Source organism: Vipera ursinii (genome assembly GCF_947247035.1).
Source record: "Vipera ursinii genome assembly, chromosome: 1".
NCBI classification, from domain to species: Eukaryota; Metazoa; Chordata; class Lepidosauria; order Squamata; family Viperidae; genus Vipera; species Vipera ursinii.
Genome location: NC_139512.1, coordinates 283,404,640 through 283,423,653, shown reverse-complemented (window position 1 = coordinate 283,423,653; position 19,014 = coordinate 283,404,640). Strand labels below are relative to the sequence as shown.

The window sequence follows — 19,014 nt, the reverse complement described above, 5'->3', positions numbered from 1 at the left end:
TGACAGTTCCCTGCAAGCTCCAGGCTTGCAAACATAAAGCATTACTGTGTTAATAGCAATTTGATTACTTGAATAAATATGCAAATCAATCAGTACCGCCCTGGTCAATCTCAGGTTTATTTCTAATGGTATTGAAAGAGGGGGAGAGATGGAAAATCTGGTGGTTTGGAAGAATTCAAAGACAAATATATGTTATCTCCACCAACAGTCCCAACAGTGAGTGGAAAACAAAATGCAGCTTTATAGCAAAACAAGTCAGGCATCTAATTAACCCAGCACTGTTTTTATGGCTGTTGGCAGCTCACTAGAATTTCAGATGCCTTTTCCAGCCTCATGAGGAGGTCATGCATTGCAAGACAAATGTTTTTTTATGAAGCTACAGACGTGGGGTACAGCTCTGGGCTTGCATAATTTATTCTAATAAAAATATATTCATTTTGTGATACAATAGTGTTTTTTATGCAGAATAATGTGAGCAAAGCATTACTGAAGTAGAATTTCATCAGTACGCTCTGTAGTATGATCCCAGGAATTAACGGTGGAAAGTATTTATTTTTGTTCCTTAACTAATGAAAAATAAATAAATCATTTCATTTTAACATACCACAATGATTAATATGGGATGAAAAGGTTTTGGGATGAAATGCTCATCCTATAAATCAGAAAACCCTTGCTTCAACTCCCATCTGTCATGGACTCACCAACTATAAATAGCCTACTATTTACCAGTCTAACTTGCCCTCTCCTTCCATAATGCAAAGATAATAACCTTGACCTATTTACAGGGTTATTGTAAAGATTACTGAGGAAATGAACATGGAATACTCTTAATGCTTCAAAGTACAACATTATTATTATCATGTTATAGGAATGGGTGACTGGTGTCTGTGGAAGACATCTATTAGATTTGATCATTGGCCATTCTGGCTTCCTATATTGTAAGAGATGAGAAAGGTCCCTCCCTCCCTCCTTCCTTCCTTCCTTCCTTCCTTCCTTCCTTCCTTCCTTCCTTCCTTCCTTCCTTCCTTCCTTCCTTAAATTTCATTTGGTTGGAGATCAAATGCCTAGTCATTAATTATATTATTTATCCCTATAAATAGTTACTGCCCTGGAATATTATGATGGCAAATTGGAATTGGAAGTGGATTAGTATATACATACAAAGCTAAGACACAGTATTAATGTTTTAAATAGGGTGATCTGTTGATCAAATATTTAAAGGTTTATAGAGTAAGTAGCATTTGAAAAAATATATAGTTTAAATTGCATTTGAAGTAATGGTTGTTAAAAGCAATTTATCACAAAGTGCTTCAATGGAAGCAGCATTTCAAATTATCCCTTCCTTTTAATGATATAATTAAATGTAAGGACTGAATTCACCTGGTACATTCAAAGCTTGCAGTTTTATCTGGGTGTTTTTTGAGCTTGTGGATTTTGAGAAAGTGGACAGGATCTTCTGTAATGTCAGGTCTGTTTCCTCTTGACTAGATCTTTGCCCTACCTATGTTATCCTTAATACTTTGGGAGGTGACAAAGAGATAAGCAATAATCAATACCTCCTTATGGGAAGTAGAAGTGAGATGATTTTGAAAGAGGTGCTTGTCTGCTTGCGTTAATTCCTTCAAGGCTGGCAACTCAGAAACTCAGCTCGAATGAATGGAATTGCTAGTAACAGAATTTTGAAAACCTGCCAAAGCAGTTCTCCAGATCATAATTGTCGAGTTACTCTGACTCTTTTTCTCATGATTCTCCCCTGATCAAGGATTTTTTTTTCCTGTGATGGTCCTGCTCTTTCCTCTGTATTCCTAGCATCTATTAGACATTCCATCACAACTGTTGAAGGAAAAGTCTTCATAATGATGCATCCAAGCAGGGAATAAAAAAATATGATGACTGCTTTAGAAAGAAGGCTGCAGTTTATTGAAGAGGAGAGCCAGACAGAAAGATGGGTCTGGAAGAAAAGAGAGTGAACACATGTAGGGAGTGGCTTTTTATACCCTCTGGAGCCTTTTGTTTGGAGTGATTTCCTGTTTGAGGCTTTGTCTGTTAGTTGTCCCAGCTTCTGCCAACCTAGCGGTTCGAAAGCACATAAAAATGCAAGTAGAAAAATAGGGACCACTACAATGGGAAGGTAACAGTGTTCCGTGTGCCTTTGGTGACTAGTCATGCCAGCCACATGACCACAGAGAAGTCCTTGGACAAGCGCTGGCTCTTCGGCTTTGAAACGGAGATGAGCACCGGCCCCTAGAGTTGGAAACGACTAGCACGCATGTGCGGGGGAACCTTTACCTTTTACCTTATTTCCTGTGTCACATTTTCTGACCTGAGTCTCGGTGTGCCTTTCTGGTATTCTTAATGGTGGTGAGTTAATCCTATTATGGTGCAAGGGTTATATCCTGCTTCCCTGGGGTTGTGGCTGATGACTCTTAGACTTTTAGTGTTGACTCTAGAGATCTTTCTTCCTAATCTCAGCCTCCTAACTCCAGTCCTTCTGACAAGATTACCTGCATTTCTGCAGACTTGGTTTCTGCTTAAGACAGAGAGACTTGGGGGCAGGGTTGGTTTCTGCTTTTAAAATCCTTTAAGGAAATATATTCTGCCCTTTTAATATTTCCTTCTCGGGGGGGGGCTGACTTCCCACCCAACCCAGCAAGGTAGATCAGACTAAAAAACGGATGCTATATAGGTCAGAACCATTCTCACTGTAACATCTGTAGTAACAGAATCTATTGGTACAAGTCTGAATGTTCTTTCCCCTCCTTCACTGTATCTTTTCATCAACTAGGGAGGGGCTTGTCTGAGCCCTTTCTTCACATTATTTGCAAGCCCCTATTATCTGACTCTTATCTTGTAGCAGCTCTTCCCCCTGTCTTTCAAGACCATTCCCACTGCTCTCTATCTTTCAATATTGTTTGTCACACTATCCTTCTTGGGATGCTTATAAGGGTCGAGAATTGGAAGGAGGCTTTTGGCATTGGAGTCTACTCCTTCCTGAACAGAGGTTTCCAGTTGGTGATCCTGAGGAAGGAGCAGACAACTATTGGATGCTCCCATGTGAGGTGCCTCGGGGCTTGTTTGTCTCCTGCATTTAATTTAATCTTTACACAAATCACTGTGTAAAGCCATTTATTGGGCTGATGTATCATCAGTGTGCAGCACCAACCATATAGCAAATGCAGTGGAAGTCCTAATCCAGTCTACCAGGATCTGAATGGGAAGAAAAGGGTTCAGAGTCAACTTTAGTCAGACAGAATGGCTGCTAATTCAGAAACTAAAAGAGTTCAGAATTCTACTAACTCATCAAATTTGCAGATGACACCAAGCTGGCAGGAATAGCCAATACTCCAGAAGATAGGCTTAAGATACAGGAGGATCTGGACAGACTTGAACACTGGGCACTATCTGACAAAATGAAATTCAATTGTGAAAAAAGTAAGGTTCTGCATTTAGGCAGGAAAAATCAAATGCACAGGTACAGTATAGGTGGTATCTTGCTCGATAGTAGTAACTGTGAGAGGGATCTCGGAGTCCTAGTGGACAATCACTTAAATATGAGCCAGCAGTGTGCTGCAGCTGCCAAAAAAAGCCAACACAGTGCTAGGCTGCATTAACAGAGGAATAGAATCAAGATCATGTGAAGTACTAATACCACTTTACAATGCCTTGGTAAGGCCACACCTGGAATACTGCATCCAGTTTTGGTTACCACAATGTAAAAAAGATGTTGAGACTCTAGAAAGAGTACAGAGAAGAGCAACAAAGATGATTAGGGGGCTGGAGGCTAAAACATATAGGGAACGGTTGCTGGAATTGGGTATGTGTAGTTTAATGAAGAGAAGGGTGAGGGGTGACATGATAGCAGTGATCCAATATCTCAGGGATCGCCACAAAGAAGAGGGAGCCAAGCTATTTTCCAAAGCACCTGAAAGCAGGACAAGAAGCAATGGATGGAAATTAGTCAAGGAGAGAAGCAACCTAGAACTAAGGAGAAACTTCCTGACAGTTAGAACAACTAACCAGTGGAACAACCTGCCTCCAGAAGTGGTGAATGCTCCAACACTGGAAGTTTTTAAGAAGAGACTGGACAGCCATTTGTCTGAAATGGTATAGGGTTTCCTGCCTTAGCAGGGGGTTGGACTTCATGACCTCCAAGGTCCCTTCCAACAACTACTTCTTCTTCTTCTTCTTCTTCTTCTTCTTCTTCTTCTTCTTATTATTATTATTATTATTATTATTATTATTATTATTATTATTATTATTATTACTATTACTATTACTATTACTATTACTATTATTATTTTGAAATCTAGATAAAGGTAAAGGTTCCCCTGCACATGTGTGCTAGTCGTTTCCAACTCTAGGGGCCGGCACTCATCTCTGTTTCAAAACTGAAGAGCCAGCGCATTTTTACATGCTTTTGAACTGCTAGGTTGGCAGAAGCTGGGACGAGTAACAGGCGCTCACTCTGTTACGCGGCACTCGGGATTCGACCTGCCAAACTGCCGACCTTCTGATCGACAAGCTCAGCATCCTAACCCACTGAGCCACCGCGTCCTGAAATCTAGATAGGATTGTGCTTTTTTGAAAAGAGCAGGCTAACAACTTTCAGGTCCTCCTGGACTCACAATTCTTTTTTATGGAGCAAGTTGAGGTCATGTACAGGAACATTTTTGCCCAACTGTAACCTCTTCCAGAGGGGGATGCACTGGAGATAGTAAGTCACAACTTTAACACCCCTTGATTAACTTGTGACTCCTTCCTCATTGGGTTGCCCTTAAACATCACTTAAAGACTTCAGGTAGTACAAAATCTGACTGCATGTATGATAACAGAGCTGTCACATTATAATATGCTGCTATTGAGCTTCCTTGGTTGCTGTTTCCCATTGCAATTGGAGGTGCATGTAATTATCTAAAAAGCTTTACATGACTTGAGTTATGAGTATCTCTGGGGACAGGTGTTCCAAGAAGAATCTCTGTATCTAAGAGTTGTGAACAGAGTGTGCCTCCTCGGAATCCCCTGTAGAGGGACATCCAAAGAGAGAGAACATGAAGGTTAAAAGGGAACAGATTTTCTCTTTTGGAGCTCCCATCTTATGAAATAATTTTCCTCTGAAGGAAAGAAGAGTCCTTCCCTTGTAGTATTTTGGAAGCTTGAGAAAACCTAGTTATTCTAGAAGGTCCTATTGTACTGTTTTAATCTGTTGATTTTTACGATGCTATTCTGAATTGCAAACTGTTTGCAATTGTCTGCAACTGAAGTTTAATAAAGTTACATCAATTATAAACAATAATAGAATAGTTAAACTGAATTTTACAGTGCTTTGCCCAAGCAAATATACTGCAGCTTAATACGGTTGGATTTCCACCACTAACAATCAAATCTAATTTTATTTTAATTTACCACACTGTATGAACTCATCCAAAATCAGTATAAAATGTAGATTTGTCCTTTTTTTGCCTGTGAGAAAAATAGACATAAATTAACTAATTTTGTGATAATAGTGATTATCTTGTGTTTCTGCAAGTATTAATTATCCGTGTACAATATACTTGGAATAGGGTTACTATGTTATCAAGGAGGCAAAGGCACCCTCACCAAATGCTATGTTTCAAATAATCTGCATATTAAAGTCATGTGTGAAAAGCCTGGAGCAATTTAAATGCATGGTGCTGTTCTCCATCATTGACAGCCTCTCCAAGTTGACTGTAGTGTCTGGGCCTTAACTGGAAAGTGCCATGTGTTGATTTGGGTGGCACTTTTCATCAACACTTATGGATACATGGGCCTTTGGTAGGAGGTAATAGCAAATATTTATCTACTGTAAGTATATGCTAGCAGCAATTCTTTTCCAAATGGATTCTCTTTCTGCCCATAAATATGTAAAGTACTTCTTGAACTTAAATTACATTATGAATAATTTAAAGCCACTGAATTAGCAAATGTGTCATCTACTGATGATGTAATACAGCTATGTAGAAATAATCAAGACGTCTGTCGTCTAGGTAAAGAAAATTATTTGACTATTCCACTTTATTAAATTATTGTATCATAGACCTTTTCCATGGGGACCTTGGTCTAAATTGTTGTGCAATTCAGTACATTTTGGTATGAAAATGTAGACTGAAAATGTATGGTTTGGGATTAGGAGATTATTGGCTGTTCTGCCAGATCAATGTCTTTAGACAATGGCAAGGATGGCTTCCATTTTGATGTTCATGTGCTTTTTGCAAGAGATCTCTGACTGGTCATAAAAACTACAGAAGATAAATGTTCAAGAACCAGATGTTTCCATCCTTTTCTGAAAAGGCAAGCAGACTCAGAATTCTGTACTTACAACCTGAATATAAAAGCAGATGCCTGTTCAGCAATACAGGTGGTTGCTGAAGGAATGTCAATACCAGACAGACAGAATGACAGTCATTGAGTTCCAATGGAGCTATACAACAAAGTGTTACCCATTTGATTAGCCTTGTGATGATGTTCTAATAGAAATGAAAGTTTCCATTTATTTAATAACCCAATGATTGGGGTTTTTTTTCCCCCACAATAAAACTTTACTTCAAAGCAGGAAGCAGCTTTGCGTAATGTGGTAGTGGTGCTCTTGCTTCGGATTTTCCATATATAATCTATCGGACTATAAAACAGCCTGTTTTATAACAACAGTAGGTGCTCTTCAGATTGATGGCCCTCCTTTTTCCTAGATTTCAATAATCAAATATCAGGGGAGGCTCCAGGTTCAGAAAAGATACTCTACAGCAGTTTATCTGGAACTGGCAACTTTCAGACATGTGCACTTGGACTCCCAGAATTATCCAGTCAGCATATCTGTCAGGGAATTGTACAGCTGGTGTCCAAATGAAGTCAGAGATGCTGACATGAACTTGTAGTCCTATATAAATAAATATATTTTATATGTATATTTACAGAAAACAAATAGTCTGGCACATCACTGCATCATGAGGTAAATCACAGAGCAAACAGAGCACACTGAAAAAAATGGTGGGGAAAAAGGGAACTCCCCATTTACATCCACAGCAACCAATCATAACGTAGATTGCCTCATGCAGGAGACAGCTCTCTCCGACCAATCAACTACAACTGTATGTTCTGGCCCATTATACACTTTACTCTTCCAGCTATTAAATTAAATATCTTAACAATATCAAATACAGGAGGATGGATGAAGTATTTTTTTCTCATCCTTACTATCTACATATATTATAATAATATAATTCCTGTTGAAAATGCTTAGCAGTACTCTAGACTCATAGCAGATAAAAAAGAAAGCTTCTTCCTCACACAGTGAATGCTTAATTTGCAGAAAGCCCAATCAGAAGATGTGATGATAAACAAGAGGGGAGATGTTTCATAGCAGGATGCAAACAGATATTCTTAGTTGAGCCAAGTAAAGTTTAGCCCTCAGAAAGTTTAATGAAAGCAGTACAAAGATTAAAAGGAGATGCAAATTGAGGATGCAGGAAGTAATTAAAATTGTTGACTGAAATTTATTCAAAGTAATAAAATAATGCACCTGGGTTTTCTCAGAAGCTAGGTGATTTTGCCCCTATCTCTTAGACAAGATCTTTGAGCAGCCTACTTCAACTGCTGCCTTTTAGATAGTTTGGACTGGAACATTAATTTGAGCATCTATCTCCATGTTGATATATTACAATTACAATAATGCAAACCAGTATGCTTTCTTTAATTGATTTAAAAGACCAGAGGTTGGTAACTGCCCAATTTCCCTGATTTACTTTGCTTTTTAAGAGACAACTTAGAGCCACAAAGAAATGTCTCTATACAAAGTGGGGATGCTAGGTATAAAATGTTGGCTGGATAAGTGTTGCATCCCATGAAGACCCTATCTTCTGAGATGACCTACATAAACAATTATAGTTCTGTATTTGAACTGCTGAAGAGCTCAAAAGTAACCCAACTGTTTTTTTAAATTGCTAAATGTTGACCAACACGGTACATTGAATCTGGTGACGCTGAAGCCATTTCTCTTGGGTGACCATGGCAAAGGATCTGTTTTCCTGAAATGTGACTTGATATAACTAAACCCTTGAGAATTAGAGTACTACCGTTAAGTCCCAAACAGTAGCTGTAGGCAGAGATCTATCTTCTGTTTGCATCCTTAAAATTTTATTTTTGCTGTATTTTAAAAACAATGAAATTACTAGAACTGAAATAATTGAGGTATGTATACCCTCCATTCCCACAGAAAAACAAAAAGGCAGCTTCTCTTTCTGTAACACCTAGTACCCCCAATCGTGACAACAGCAGAATAGCAGGGGGCCTATAGTACATACAGTACAAAGGCAACCGTTAATACAATCAACTTCAGTCATGCTGTTTACTGTGACTTGCACATTTAACAATGTATTGTGCTTAACAAAAAGCTTGGCAAGCTCTTTGTTCTGTCAAAAGATATCTACCTCTTTGAATACTATATACTTCCTAGATGGATACATAGGTTCAAGAACGGCAAATAATGAAGATGGAGTTAAAATTTGATATACATAATAATGTAGCAGGCCAAATTGGTTAGTATCCCAACAGCTTTTTATTATTTTAATTAGTAACCGCAGCCCATAGATAGGGACGGCCATTTGCTCATGCTTCTCTTTGAAGAGACCTCTAGGTGGCTTCTGAGAGCTGGTTGTAGGTCTTATCTTGTAAAGTAGTTACTGTAGAAATGACAGTGTCATTATTTGGCTTTTCTGAAATAGTTTGGAAAGCCGGCCTCAATAGTCCCAAAACCTGTCAATTGCAGTCAGCAACAAGATCAGAGAGAAATCAATAATACTCTGTTGCAGCTGTTTGCCCCAGGATAACAAATGAACCCTTATCTGAGAAGGAATAGTAGAATTGGTGCTTATTCAAGGAATCAATAGAAGACCTACTGTTGCATAGGTTGCTTTATTGATAGGCTTAGGCATAAGTGGATAAGAAAATTCTCTGAAAAATAATCTAGCCCTGCTACAGTCATTGCTTGAATGCAGGTGTGGGGAACCTCAGTGACATTTACAATATCCCCACTTAGTTCCAAAGGAAATCTTTCGGTATATTGTGAAAAAGTTTGTAGGCTGCAGGGAATATTGGTGATAATTTTCAAAAGTATAGCTAAATATTTACTTTGGTTGTTTGCCAAGATTCGTGGATGCTTCTATGGTAAGAGACAGCCTGCCTATTTAAAAGAGCATAGTGTGTACGTGTTTGTCTGGTCTTGACAACCCTTAATTTAACCATGGGATAATCATGCCCCCAAACTCACCAGCATTCTGCCTTGTTCCCCCAGCATTGCCTTAATCTCTTCCTAACCCATGGAGACAACTGAAAGCATCATTAGCTGCACTGGCATGAAAGTAAAATTTTCCTCCTTACAGTATTCCAACACCATCCAAAGGCAATATATAAAATCTGTTGTGCTTTGCAATTATTTGAGAGAATTGGTAGGGAAGAGAATGATGCTTTTTTTTTGCTGTTCCTTAGCCAGATATGACATTTCTCTCCCAGCCCCATCTATCTGTAGAGGCCCAGATAAAGATGCTATGAGGTGAAAATTAGGATACTCCCTTCCAACCCTAAAACTTCTAAATACCCCTGAGATAAAGGAGAATCAGACAATCATGCTAAATGCCAGAATAGGTCCTAGTTACTCCAATGTACTCAGTCAGAGCCTCCAGAAACTCTGCAGATGAAGCAAGGTAACAAAGCAAGGTAAACAATGTCTTGATACAAGGGATACTTTGACAGAAGTGTGTGCTTATCAGAAGAAATTTAGCATAAATTGTATATCAAAGTCTCTGCACTAATATTCATTTCTAAATTATTAAAATTTAAAAAAAAATACAAATCAGTCAAAAGAGAGAAGCTTGAATGAAACCATTGCAACCTTTGTTCTTTACAGATAAAATCCCGTCTTTAGTTTGGCAAATTGTATCTGGGTGGCTAATAATAATTCATTTCATTCAGCAGGCTAGTCCCCAATGGTTGTTTGGGAAGTTTCCTTCAAACTTATCTATGAGTCTCAGGAAGAAGAACCTATGCATTTACAGCAATATAATAAAACCTTCCCTGATTGGCTGCTAGTCTCAGAGTTTGATGTAAGGAAGCTTATTAACATTCTAATGTTAGGTGAGGCTTCTGGCTATGATTATATCTTAGCTGAAATGTTGCAATGTAATGTTGATTGGCGGGTTCCTGACTTAGCCTCACATATATAAACCAATCTAGCAATACATACTCTAGTATTGGGAAGTGGAATTAAGTGTCCCAATTTTCAGAAAAGGGGAAAGGGGTGATCCTGTCAGCTATTGGCTTATTAGTTTCCTTAGCATTTTCAGTAAGATTTATATTTGGCATTTAGAATGGAAATTACAAGAATGGCTAGTGAATGAAAACAATCCTAGGCCATGAACAGGTGGGCTTCAGATCTGTCCATTCCACATTAAATTATATTCTAGTTTTATGTCATTTGGAAAATACATTGAAGATGTATTTTTCATTATATGGTCTTTAAATGAGCATTTGGCTTAATTTTGAGCCCCCCTGTATGGGAAAAATGGGGATTCTCATACTGATCAGCAGTTGCTATTATTCAGAAATTGTATGATAATTCTAGAATTAGAGTAAGATGTAACTCGAAAATTCATTTTCTAATGTAGTTGTTGTGTACAATAAATCTCATTTAAATGTTCATCCCCCTGAATTAGCAACTATGAATGTCTCTCTTCTGCTATATGCTGATGATGCAGGTATTATTTTAAGGACTCCAACTGGCCTCAATCTGCACTCAAAAGTTTGGTGTAGTATTATAGGTAGTATTGGTTTGGAATAATTTTTCATGCGACTAACATGATGATATTTGCTAAAAATGTAGGAAAGCTACAATGGGTAATAGAAGGGCAGAACACTGAACAAGTAAGGAGTTTCAAACATCTTCATGTAATAGTACAAGATTCAGGATCATGGAATACAGAGATTGACTCACTGGTTATACTGGGAAAAATATTTTCTGGTTGTTGCTTGTAAAATGTATTTATACATTTTGTACACATACAGAGAGAGAGGGAGAGAGAGAGAGAGAGAAAGAGACAGAGAGAGACAGAGAGAGAGCTTATGTACTAGATACGAATTCCTTGGCCAATAAAAAATTCTATTTTATTCCCATTATGTATTGGGCCCATGTATACCATACAGAGTCAGCAAAGTGGAATGGCCTATAGGTTTTGTAAAGTAGCATGCCAAGAAAAACATAACGGTGATTCTGCTTTTTATTAATTTATTTGATTTCCTACCTTTTCTCCAGAAGCTTAAGGGGACATGCATAGTTTTACTTTCTGTCATTTTATCCCACAAGAAGCCGATGAAATGTATTGGGCAGAGAGAACAAGTAGCTGAAGTAATCCACTGAGCTTCCATGGTTGAAGGTGGACTTGAATCTGGGTCTCCATGATCCTAGTTGAACACCCAATCTTCATCCCCCACCCACCTCTTAAGTAAAATCTCAATCTTTTTATGTACAATTGCCAGGGCTTGAAATAGAAAGGCAGGCAAGCAGGTATGAATTGTGGTGGATAATTTAATTTTTTATTTCTTCCAGGCACAACTGTCCCAGGCTTTGAATGGCATTTCAGACAAAGCAAAGGAAGCAAAAGAATTTTTGGTGCAACTGAAAAATATTTTACAGCAGATACAGGTAATGAATACAGAATTTGAGCTTTGTTATACATTGTTTTGAATGGCCATAATAAAACTGTACAACAGCAAGTCTACTGGGCATTTTTTGTGTAATTGCAGTGGTTAATTAGCTAAACCAAGTCAATAAAAGCCATAGTTTAGTACAACCCAACCCAACACTTGGAATCACAGATCATAATGGGAAATTTACCTTCAACTCCATTCCTCAACCCATTGGTTTCCCACAGTGGTCTTCAGATTAATTTGCTGGGAAGGAAAATCGTCATTATTTCTCTTCTATTTGGCAATTTGCTTCCTCCTTACTTTCAGGGAGAAGGTACAGATATGCAAGACATGGGTGTCAAGTGTACCTATGTCAGCTTCTATCTTAGAGAGAGAGAAATGAATATTTTTTTTATTTTTTATTATTTATTTATTTGATTTATATACCGCCCTTCTCCCGAAGGACTCAGGGCGGTGTACAGGGCAATAAAAATAAGAATACAGGATACAAGATTTAAAATTAAATGATTGTGTCCAATGTAGTAAGTTAGTTAAAAACAATGTTAAAACCCCAAACCCATCAGACCAGGCCGGCTTGTTCGAATAGATAAGTTTTTAGATCACGCCGGAAGGAGCGAAGGTCAGGGGCCATCCGTAGTTCAGCCGGTAAGCGGTTCCAAAGGACTGGCGCGCCCACCGAGAATGCTCTCCCCCTGGGGGTCACCAGTCGACATTCTCTGACCGGTGGTACCCTGAGGAGGCCCTCTCTGTGGGAGCGTAGAGGATGGAGGGAAGTTGACGCCGGCAGTAGGTGCTCCCGTAGGTAATCCGTATGAATGAATATGTATGAATATGTATGAATGATAGCATGGCGTGAGAATATGTTGATATGTATCTAATTGAACACGATTGTGAAACCTGTATCTTTATGGTGTTTTCCACTCAAAGCCTACACTACCTTACTAGTCCGGAACCCATGTACCAAAAATCCACAATATCCTATATGGATTCCATTGAAATGAACAGGATCTGTGAATTATCATGGATGTGATTCCCATAACTGAGTTTCTCAATGTTAGCATATCAGGAACAGGATTTGCACAGGAAAATGAGGAAGATGGGCTGCTCAAATGTGAGGAAGGAAGGAAGGAAGGAAGGAAGGAAGGAAGGAAGGAAGGAAGGAAGGAAGGAAGGAAGGAAGGAAGGATTCTGATTAATAACACGCAAGAGTTTATACAAACATTTAATGGTGCCAAGTTAGGAAAGGATATTTTTATCTTCTGTCAGAATCATCCTTAGTAATATACTTGTGGACATTTTATAGCATTAACTATATGTTTTCAGGGCACTAGCTAGTTATTAAGAAAAACCTGTATGATTCCAAAGTGTTTAGAAAAGAGCAGAAAAATAACTGTTAGTTACCCACAGTAGTTTTGGTGTTCTCAGAATATGATTATAAAGGTAAATGGTGTCCTACTTCTTTTTTTAGGAAAATGGCTTGGACTATGAAGCTTGTCTGGTTGCTCAGTGTGATGCTTTAGTTGATGCTTTGACTCGCCAGAAGGCCAAACTGCTCACAAAAGTTACCAAAGAGCGGGAGCACAAGCTAAAGGTGATGAAAACTTTATTCATATCTGCTGGATAAAGGAGCCTGATCATTTTTAAAATCCATGTTCTTGAATGCATAGCTCTAAAGCTTCCAGCATCAATACTGAATCTTATGAGAAAAGAGCTTACAAAAAATCCTTTGTAGTCCTAGGCCCTAATTTGCCATATCTAATCTGTGAAGCCACAAGTCACACACCTCTGTGATTCAGATAATTCAGCCATAAATATAAATGGATCCTGAAGCTTTTTAAAATCTTTCCCTGCAAATTGAACTTGCCTTATTATGCCATTTGACCTCCCTAATATCAGGACCTATGCAGAGCTTATAGTTGGAGCTATCGAAAAAGATGATATCAATATGTTTGTCTAAGCAAATATTATTCCATCAAATTCTTCTCCCTTCTGGTACCGTAGTGTTTCCAAAAATATTTCTTCAATTCAGTGAACGCTGGAGAGATCAACGGGCATTTTCCCTCCCTAGGTTGTATGGGACCAGATAAACCACTGCACTCTAAAACTGCGACAGTCAACAGGACTTATGGAATATTGTCTAGAAGTAATCAAAGAAAACGATCCTTCTGGTTTCTTACAGGTAAGTTATCATTTGTCTTAGGGATAAATGACCAATCTCTTATGAAGGATTCTAATTTGGCAGTGATAAATGCTGTCATACCAGCCTCATATATATTTTTATGTAGCTTATTCTATCCAATTCAGTGAGAAAGGTGGAAACATGGAGAAAGGTGGATTCTTGTAAGCCTCATTTGAAACTGATTAGTTTATTGACCTATTAGTGTTCATCATGCATCCCACCTTCAAAAGCTAGATGAAAATATTTGAGACTTGATTTAAATGTCTTCAGACCTAAATCTCCAAACATTGACTCACCTGCCTCAGGGGGCCCATTCTTTGAGTGACTGGGATCGTGTGCCTTCCAGTTGATGAACTGATTCTTCAATAGCTTTGTCTAGTCTGCAAAAAGTGGTGTTTTTTTTCAGATTTCAGATGCTTTAATCAAACGTGTTCAAGTATCTCAGGAGCAGTGGGTCAAAGGAGCCCTGGAACCAAAAGTATCGGCTGAATTTGATCTGACATTGGATAGCGAACCATTGCTGCAGTCCATCCATCAGCTGGACTTCATTCAGATGAAATGTAGGGGTGAGCTTTTGTAGGCTGATTTTCCTTTCCTTTTGTATGGGATTGCAAAGAATAGTTGTGAAAGGGAGAGTCATTCTAGACCAAGAGCTAGGGCTCAATTCTCCAGATGAAAGTCACTTTTTAGATGTTGAATAATTTCCATTTCTATTTCCATGATTCCAAGAAGTACAAGTAACAATCTTAATCAATGCTGGATATCTTAGTTAATAGTTGATACTTTCTATTTGCAGGTAGAAAGCTTCAGTTGGGAACTAATATACTTTTAAAAAATAAAAAATGCTAACTAAGTTATAATTTTCTCAAACTCTAAAGCTTTGCTTTGTAGAAAAGCATATAAATACAGCAGTAAATACAAGCTAGTTACACATGAAGACCATCATGTTTACTCATGTTCTTAGGCAGCATGATAGGGGTAGACAAACCAATGATACTAGGTGTTTGGGGTAACAAATTCCCTTGCCAAACAGTTTGGATTTGATGGATGTAGACTTATCAGACTTGCTACTTATCAGAGTCCATTTTCTGAACTGTGTTGTTTTTCTGTCTTTTGTACTTCACTTATATAGTAGTTTTCTGAATGGACAGTTGATAAGCTCCCGTTGGATCAAAGTGAGAATAACTTTAACCATCAGAAGTGGATTGGCAGTTTTTCTGCCCATTTTTACTTTTGTGGGTCTAGTTGCAGCTGGGAAAACAGTAGGAAACCAGCACATTTCCTCAATTCCCAGCCTTCCCAGCCCTGGCTCTTAAAATGTCAGTAATCTGAAAAAAATATGCTTAATGTTTTCAATATATGCTTTCTGCTCTGTACAGCTATGGACAACTGTGCAATTAAAATATACATCAGGTTAATTGCAGAGCTGTGCAGAGCTTTGTAGAAGATTCCAAGAACATTATCAAAGGAAGAGGTATATGATAAAGAGACAGACTAAAATTACTTTGGCACTGAGAAAATGTAGGTGAATGGGAAAAGTAGGAAGTAAAGTGTGCTAATAACATATAGTAGATTCAGCTTTAAACAAAATTATATGTCAGGACAAAATTGAAGCAAAGCCATTTGCATGTGTGCTAAAGAACAACTCTTATTATCTAAGAAGCATCATTACTCCTATTTTAACATTACTATTTGATACAGATCATATGGAACAGCAATTCATTTTACAACAGTCAGAACCCTGGGAAATTAATGTGCTTGCAATGTAAAAAATGATTTACCAAAAATGATGTTAAATGTATTACTTACTGCTCTTTTTTTCCTTTTCCTTTTTAAAATTTAATAGCTAGCACAGGGACCCTGATACAGGAAAAAGGAAAATTCATTAAAATTTAGTGCACAGCAAGAAGAATTTTAATATGAGTTCATAGAAAGATTTTAGTTTTTAGCAGTTCGTTTCACTTTTTGCAATTTTCAAGAAGCCTTAAAAATGCAACCAAACAATGGGACTTTTTCAGGAAGAGGCTTTCCCTCACAGCAGTTGCTCCATGGATTTTTCAAATGACCAAATAAAGACCCTCACCCATAGAAGACATGGGCGGAGAATATAGGAAGCGTCTTCTGACTAGTCAGAAGCCTCTTCTGACTAACTGCTGTACCAAGCTCTGAAATGGTGCATAGTGCCAGTCACATTACATCTGCATCCTGACTAGGCGAGTTGCATTGAGCTGCATTGCAGAGCAGCTTCTCAAAAAATACAACTCCCATTCACAGGCCCATTAAATCCACTGACAGGTGGACTACTTAAAGAACAGCACTGAACATAAACCATACAGTAACTATTGTCTAGCTCAGTGTTTCTCAACCTTGACAATTTTTAGATGTGTGGCTGTCCTCAGCGAATTGAAATCCACACAACTTAAAGTTGTCAAGAAACACTGAGCTAGCTGAGTCATCATATGTCAAGATGAAGTTTGCAACATGGCGTGATGGTGGCTTTCTCAGTGTTTGATTGCTCAGCAATTTCCGTATTAGTTTAAGAGGAACATGAGGTAGTCATGATGAGATTGCAGGTGTCAGGATGGCCATTTCAGAACTCAGGTTGCAAGTATGATTTTTTGTTACATGAATGTTGTGTGGCTCACTATATGCCCAGCCCAAAAGGTAAGGGCAGAGTTGCACTAATTGCGCTTAGTTCCTTTTTCAGTACCCCCAGTCCCACTCCTGCAACTGGAGAAATGCTGTACTCGAAACAACAGTGTGACACTTGCCTGGCGGATGCCCCCTTTTAGCCACAACCCAGTGGAGGGATACATCTTGGAGCTTGATGATGGAGATGGTGGCCAGTTTCGAGTGAGATTTTGTTCCTCTTTTATTTATATTTGGCTTTCTTGGGCAAACTCTGGTGTGCTTGCCTATGATGGGCATGTTTAGTATTAGAAATGGGAATCCAATGCTTCTTCCTGTTGCAGAAGAATTCCAGACAAGATCAGAAGGGAGGGATGGAGGATCCTAAATTAAAGGATCCCTCTGCAAGTCTTGGCCAATGCAACTGTTATGGTTTTTGTGCATGCTGCTCCAGTCTGGAGCCTTTTCATTTCCCCCTTACATGCCTATACTTTGACAACCCTTACTGGATCTAGCCAGACAACAATGAATCTCTCTTTTTAGAAAATAATTCCTTTTTTTAAAAAATGAAATCATACCCTTCAAGGCTTTTCTAATTATGCATAACTTTTTAGTATCATTCTTCATAACGTGTTCATGTTGCTGTGTCTCGCAGTGATCATTGTTCAAAAGCAATTGAAGGTCTTTTTGATGGACATCTGTATTTCTTATTGTTCTTTAGGAAGTGTATGTGGGCAAGGAAACCTTGTGTACAATTGATGGTCTTCATTTCAATAGTACCTACAATGCAAGAGTGAAAGCCTTTAATTCATCTGGGGTAGGCCCTTATAGCAAGACTGTTGTTTTACAAACTTCTGATGGTGAGTCTCTTAAAAAAATACTTTCCCTTCCTGAAATTTCTTTATATTTGGAATCAGTTGAACTTTAAGAATTAGTCTTTGAATCTGTACTTCCTGTAAAAGTAGCTTTGAGTTTCTAGATCAGGCTAGTATCTGAATCATTTTTTAAAAATATTTTATTAATTTTCCAATTTTACATTTAAGTATTTTAAAAGCAACGTGGTAACTGGGTTAATCAATAGTTTAATAACAAAATCTTTAGTGCAAATCTTAGGTTACAACATCAAATATTTCTTCTCTTTTTCCCTTAACATTTACTGTCTTGTATTCAAGCTAGCACAATTCTAGTTACATCAGCTCAATAAAAACATCATTGTTACATTTATCAATAAATTTTTAGCTGATACATATCTTAATTACATTCAATCTTCATAAACAATCCATATCCTGTTATTAATTTTAACCAATTTTTAGTTTCTCATCATTATTCCAATTTAATCTTTGATATTGATAATTTTCATGCTTTGGGTAACCAAGATTTCCCTTGTCTCAATTCATAACAAAATATAATATTCAAAATACATATTTTATCTATTTGAATGTAATCTTGTTCTATTTCCTAAAAGTTATCTACAGTATTTCCCACAATATTAAATCATCTACTTAATAATACAATATCCCCTTTAATAAATCAAAACCATTATATATATTACCTGGGTTAATCAATAAATCAAACATATTCATAATAGTTAATTTTCTTTTCCCTTTTAGGTCTAATTTTTAAATATTAAACAGATAAAATCCTTATTTTCAACTAATTTCCAAGTATTTTAAATCTAATGACCAAAATTCCCCTTATCTCAACATCGCCCTTTAACCCTCTGATTAATAATATGACATGCTGGGATCAGTGCTGAGCTCCAGCTGGAACCTGGCGCTGATCCTGGCACTTCCACTGAGCCCTGACAGCCCTGCAGCTCCAGCCGTCTCTTGCTCAGGCTTGTGTGGTGCTGCCACCAGTTCAGCTCATTCCCCTCCCCCGCTATCACTTTTCTAGGATGGTCGTGTACCACCTGACAGGTGCCAATGTGCCACAGGTAGTACCTGTACCACTGGTTGAAAAACATCATTGTTACATTTATCAATAAATTTTTAGCTGATACATATCTTAATTACATTCAATCTTCATAAACAATCCATATCCTGTTATTAATTTTAACCAATTTTTAGTTTCTCATCAATATTCCAATTTAATCTTTGATATTGATAATTTTCATGCTTTGGGTAACCAAGATTTCCCTTGTCTCAATTCATAACAAAATATAATATTCAAAATACACATTTTATCTATTTGAATGTAATCTTGTTCTATTTCCTAAAAGTTATCTACAGTATTTCCCACAATATTGAATCATCTACTTAATAATACAATATCCCCTTTAATAAATCAAAACCACTGCCTGGCGCTGATCCTGGCACTTCCACTGAGCCCTGACAGCCCTGCAGCTCCAGCCGTCTCTTGCTCAGGCTTGTGTGGTGCTGCCACCAGTTCAGCTCATTCCCCTCCCCCGCTATCACTTTTCTAGGATGGTCGTGTACCACCTGACAGGTGCCAATGTGCCACAGGTAGTACCTGTACCACTGGTTGAAAAGCCC

At 37.9% G+C, this 19,014-nt stretch overlaps 1 protein-coding gene across 1 annotated transcript in view; it reads left to right on the top strand.

Annotated features, from left to right (window-relative positions):
* The window catches only part of TRIM67 (tripartite motif containing 67), a gene marked incomplete at both ends in the record, with an annotated part of 33,105 nt that overhangs the window by 6,881 nt on the left and 7,210 nt on the right, over positions 1 to 19,014 (top strand). Inside the window, 6 exons of the mRNA XM_083359216.1 lie at positions 11,612 to 11,707; positions 13,181 to 13,303; positions 13,781 to 13,891; positions 14,298 to 14,457; positions 16,599 to 16,744; positions 17,241 to 17,379. Of these exons, the coding sequence (XP_083215342.1) occupies positions 11,612 to 11,707; positions 13,181 to 13,303; positions 13,781 to 13,891; positions 14,298 to 14,457; positions 16,599 to 16,744; positions 17,241 to 17,379 (775 nt within the window). The remainder of the gene's footprint in view (positions 1 to 11,611; positions 11,708 to 13,180; positions 13,304 to 13,780; positions 13,892 to 14,297; positions 14,458 to 16,598; positions 16,745 to 17,240; positions 17,380 to 19,014) is intronic.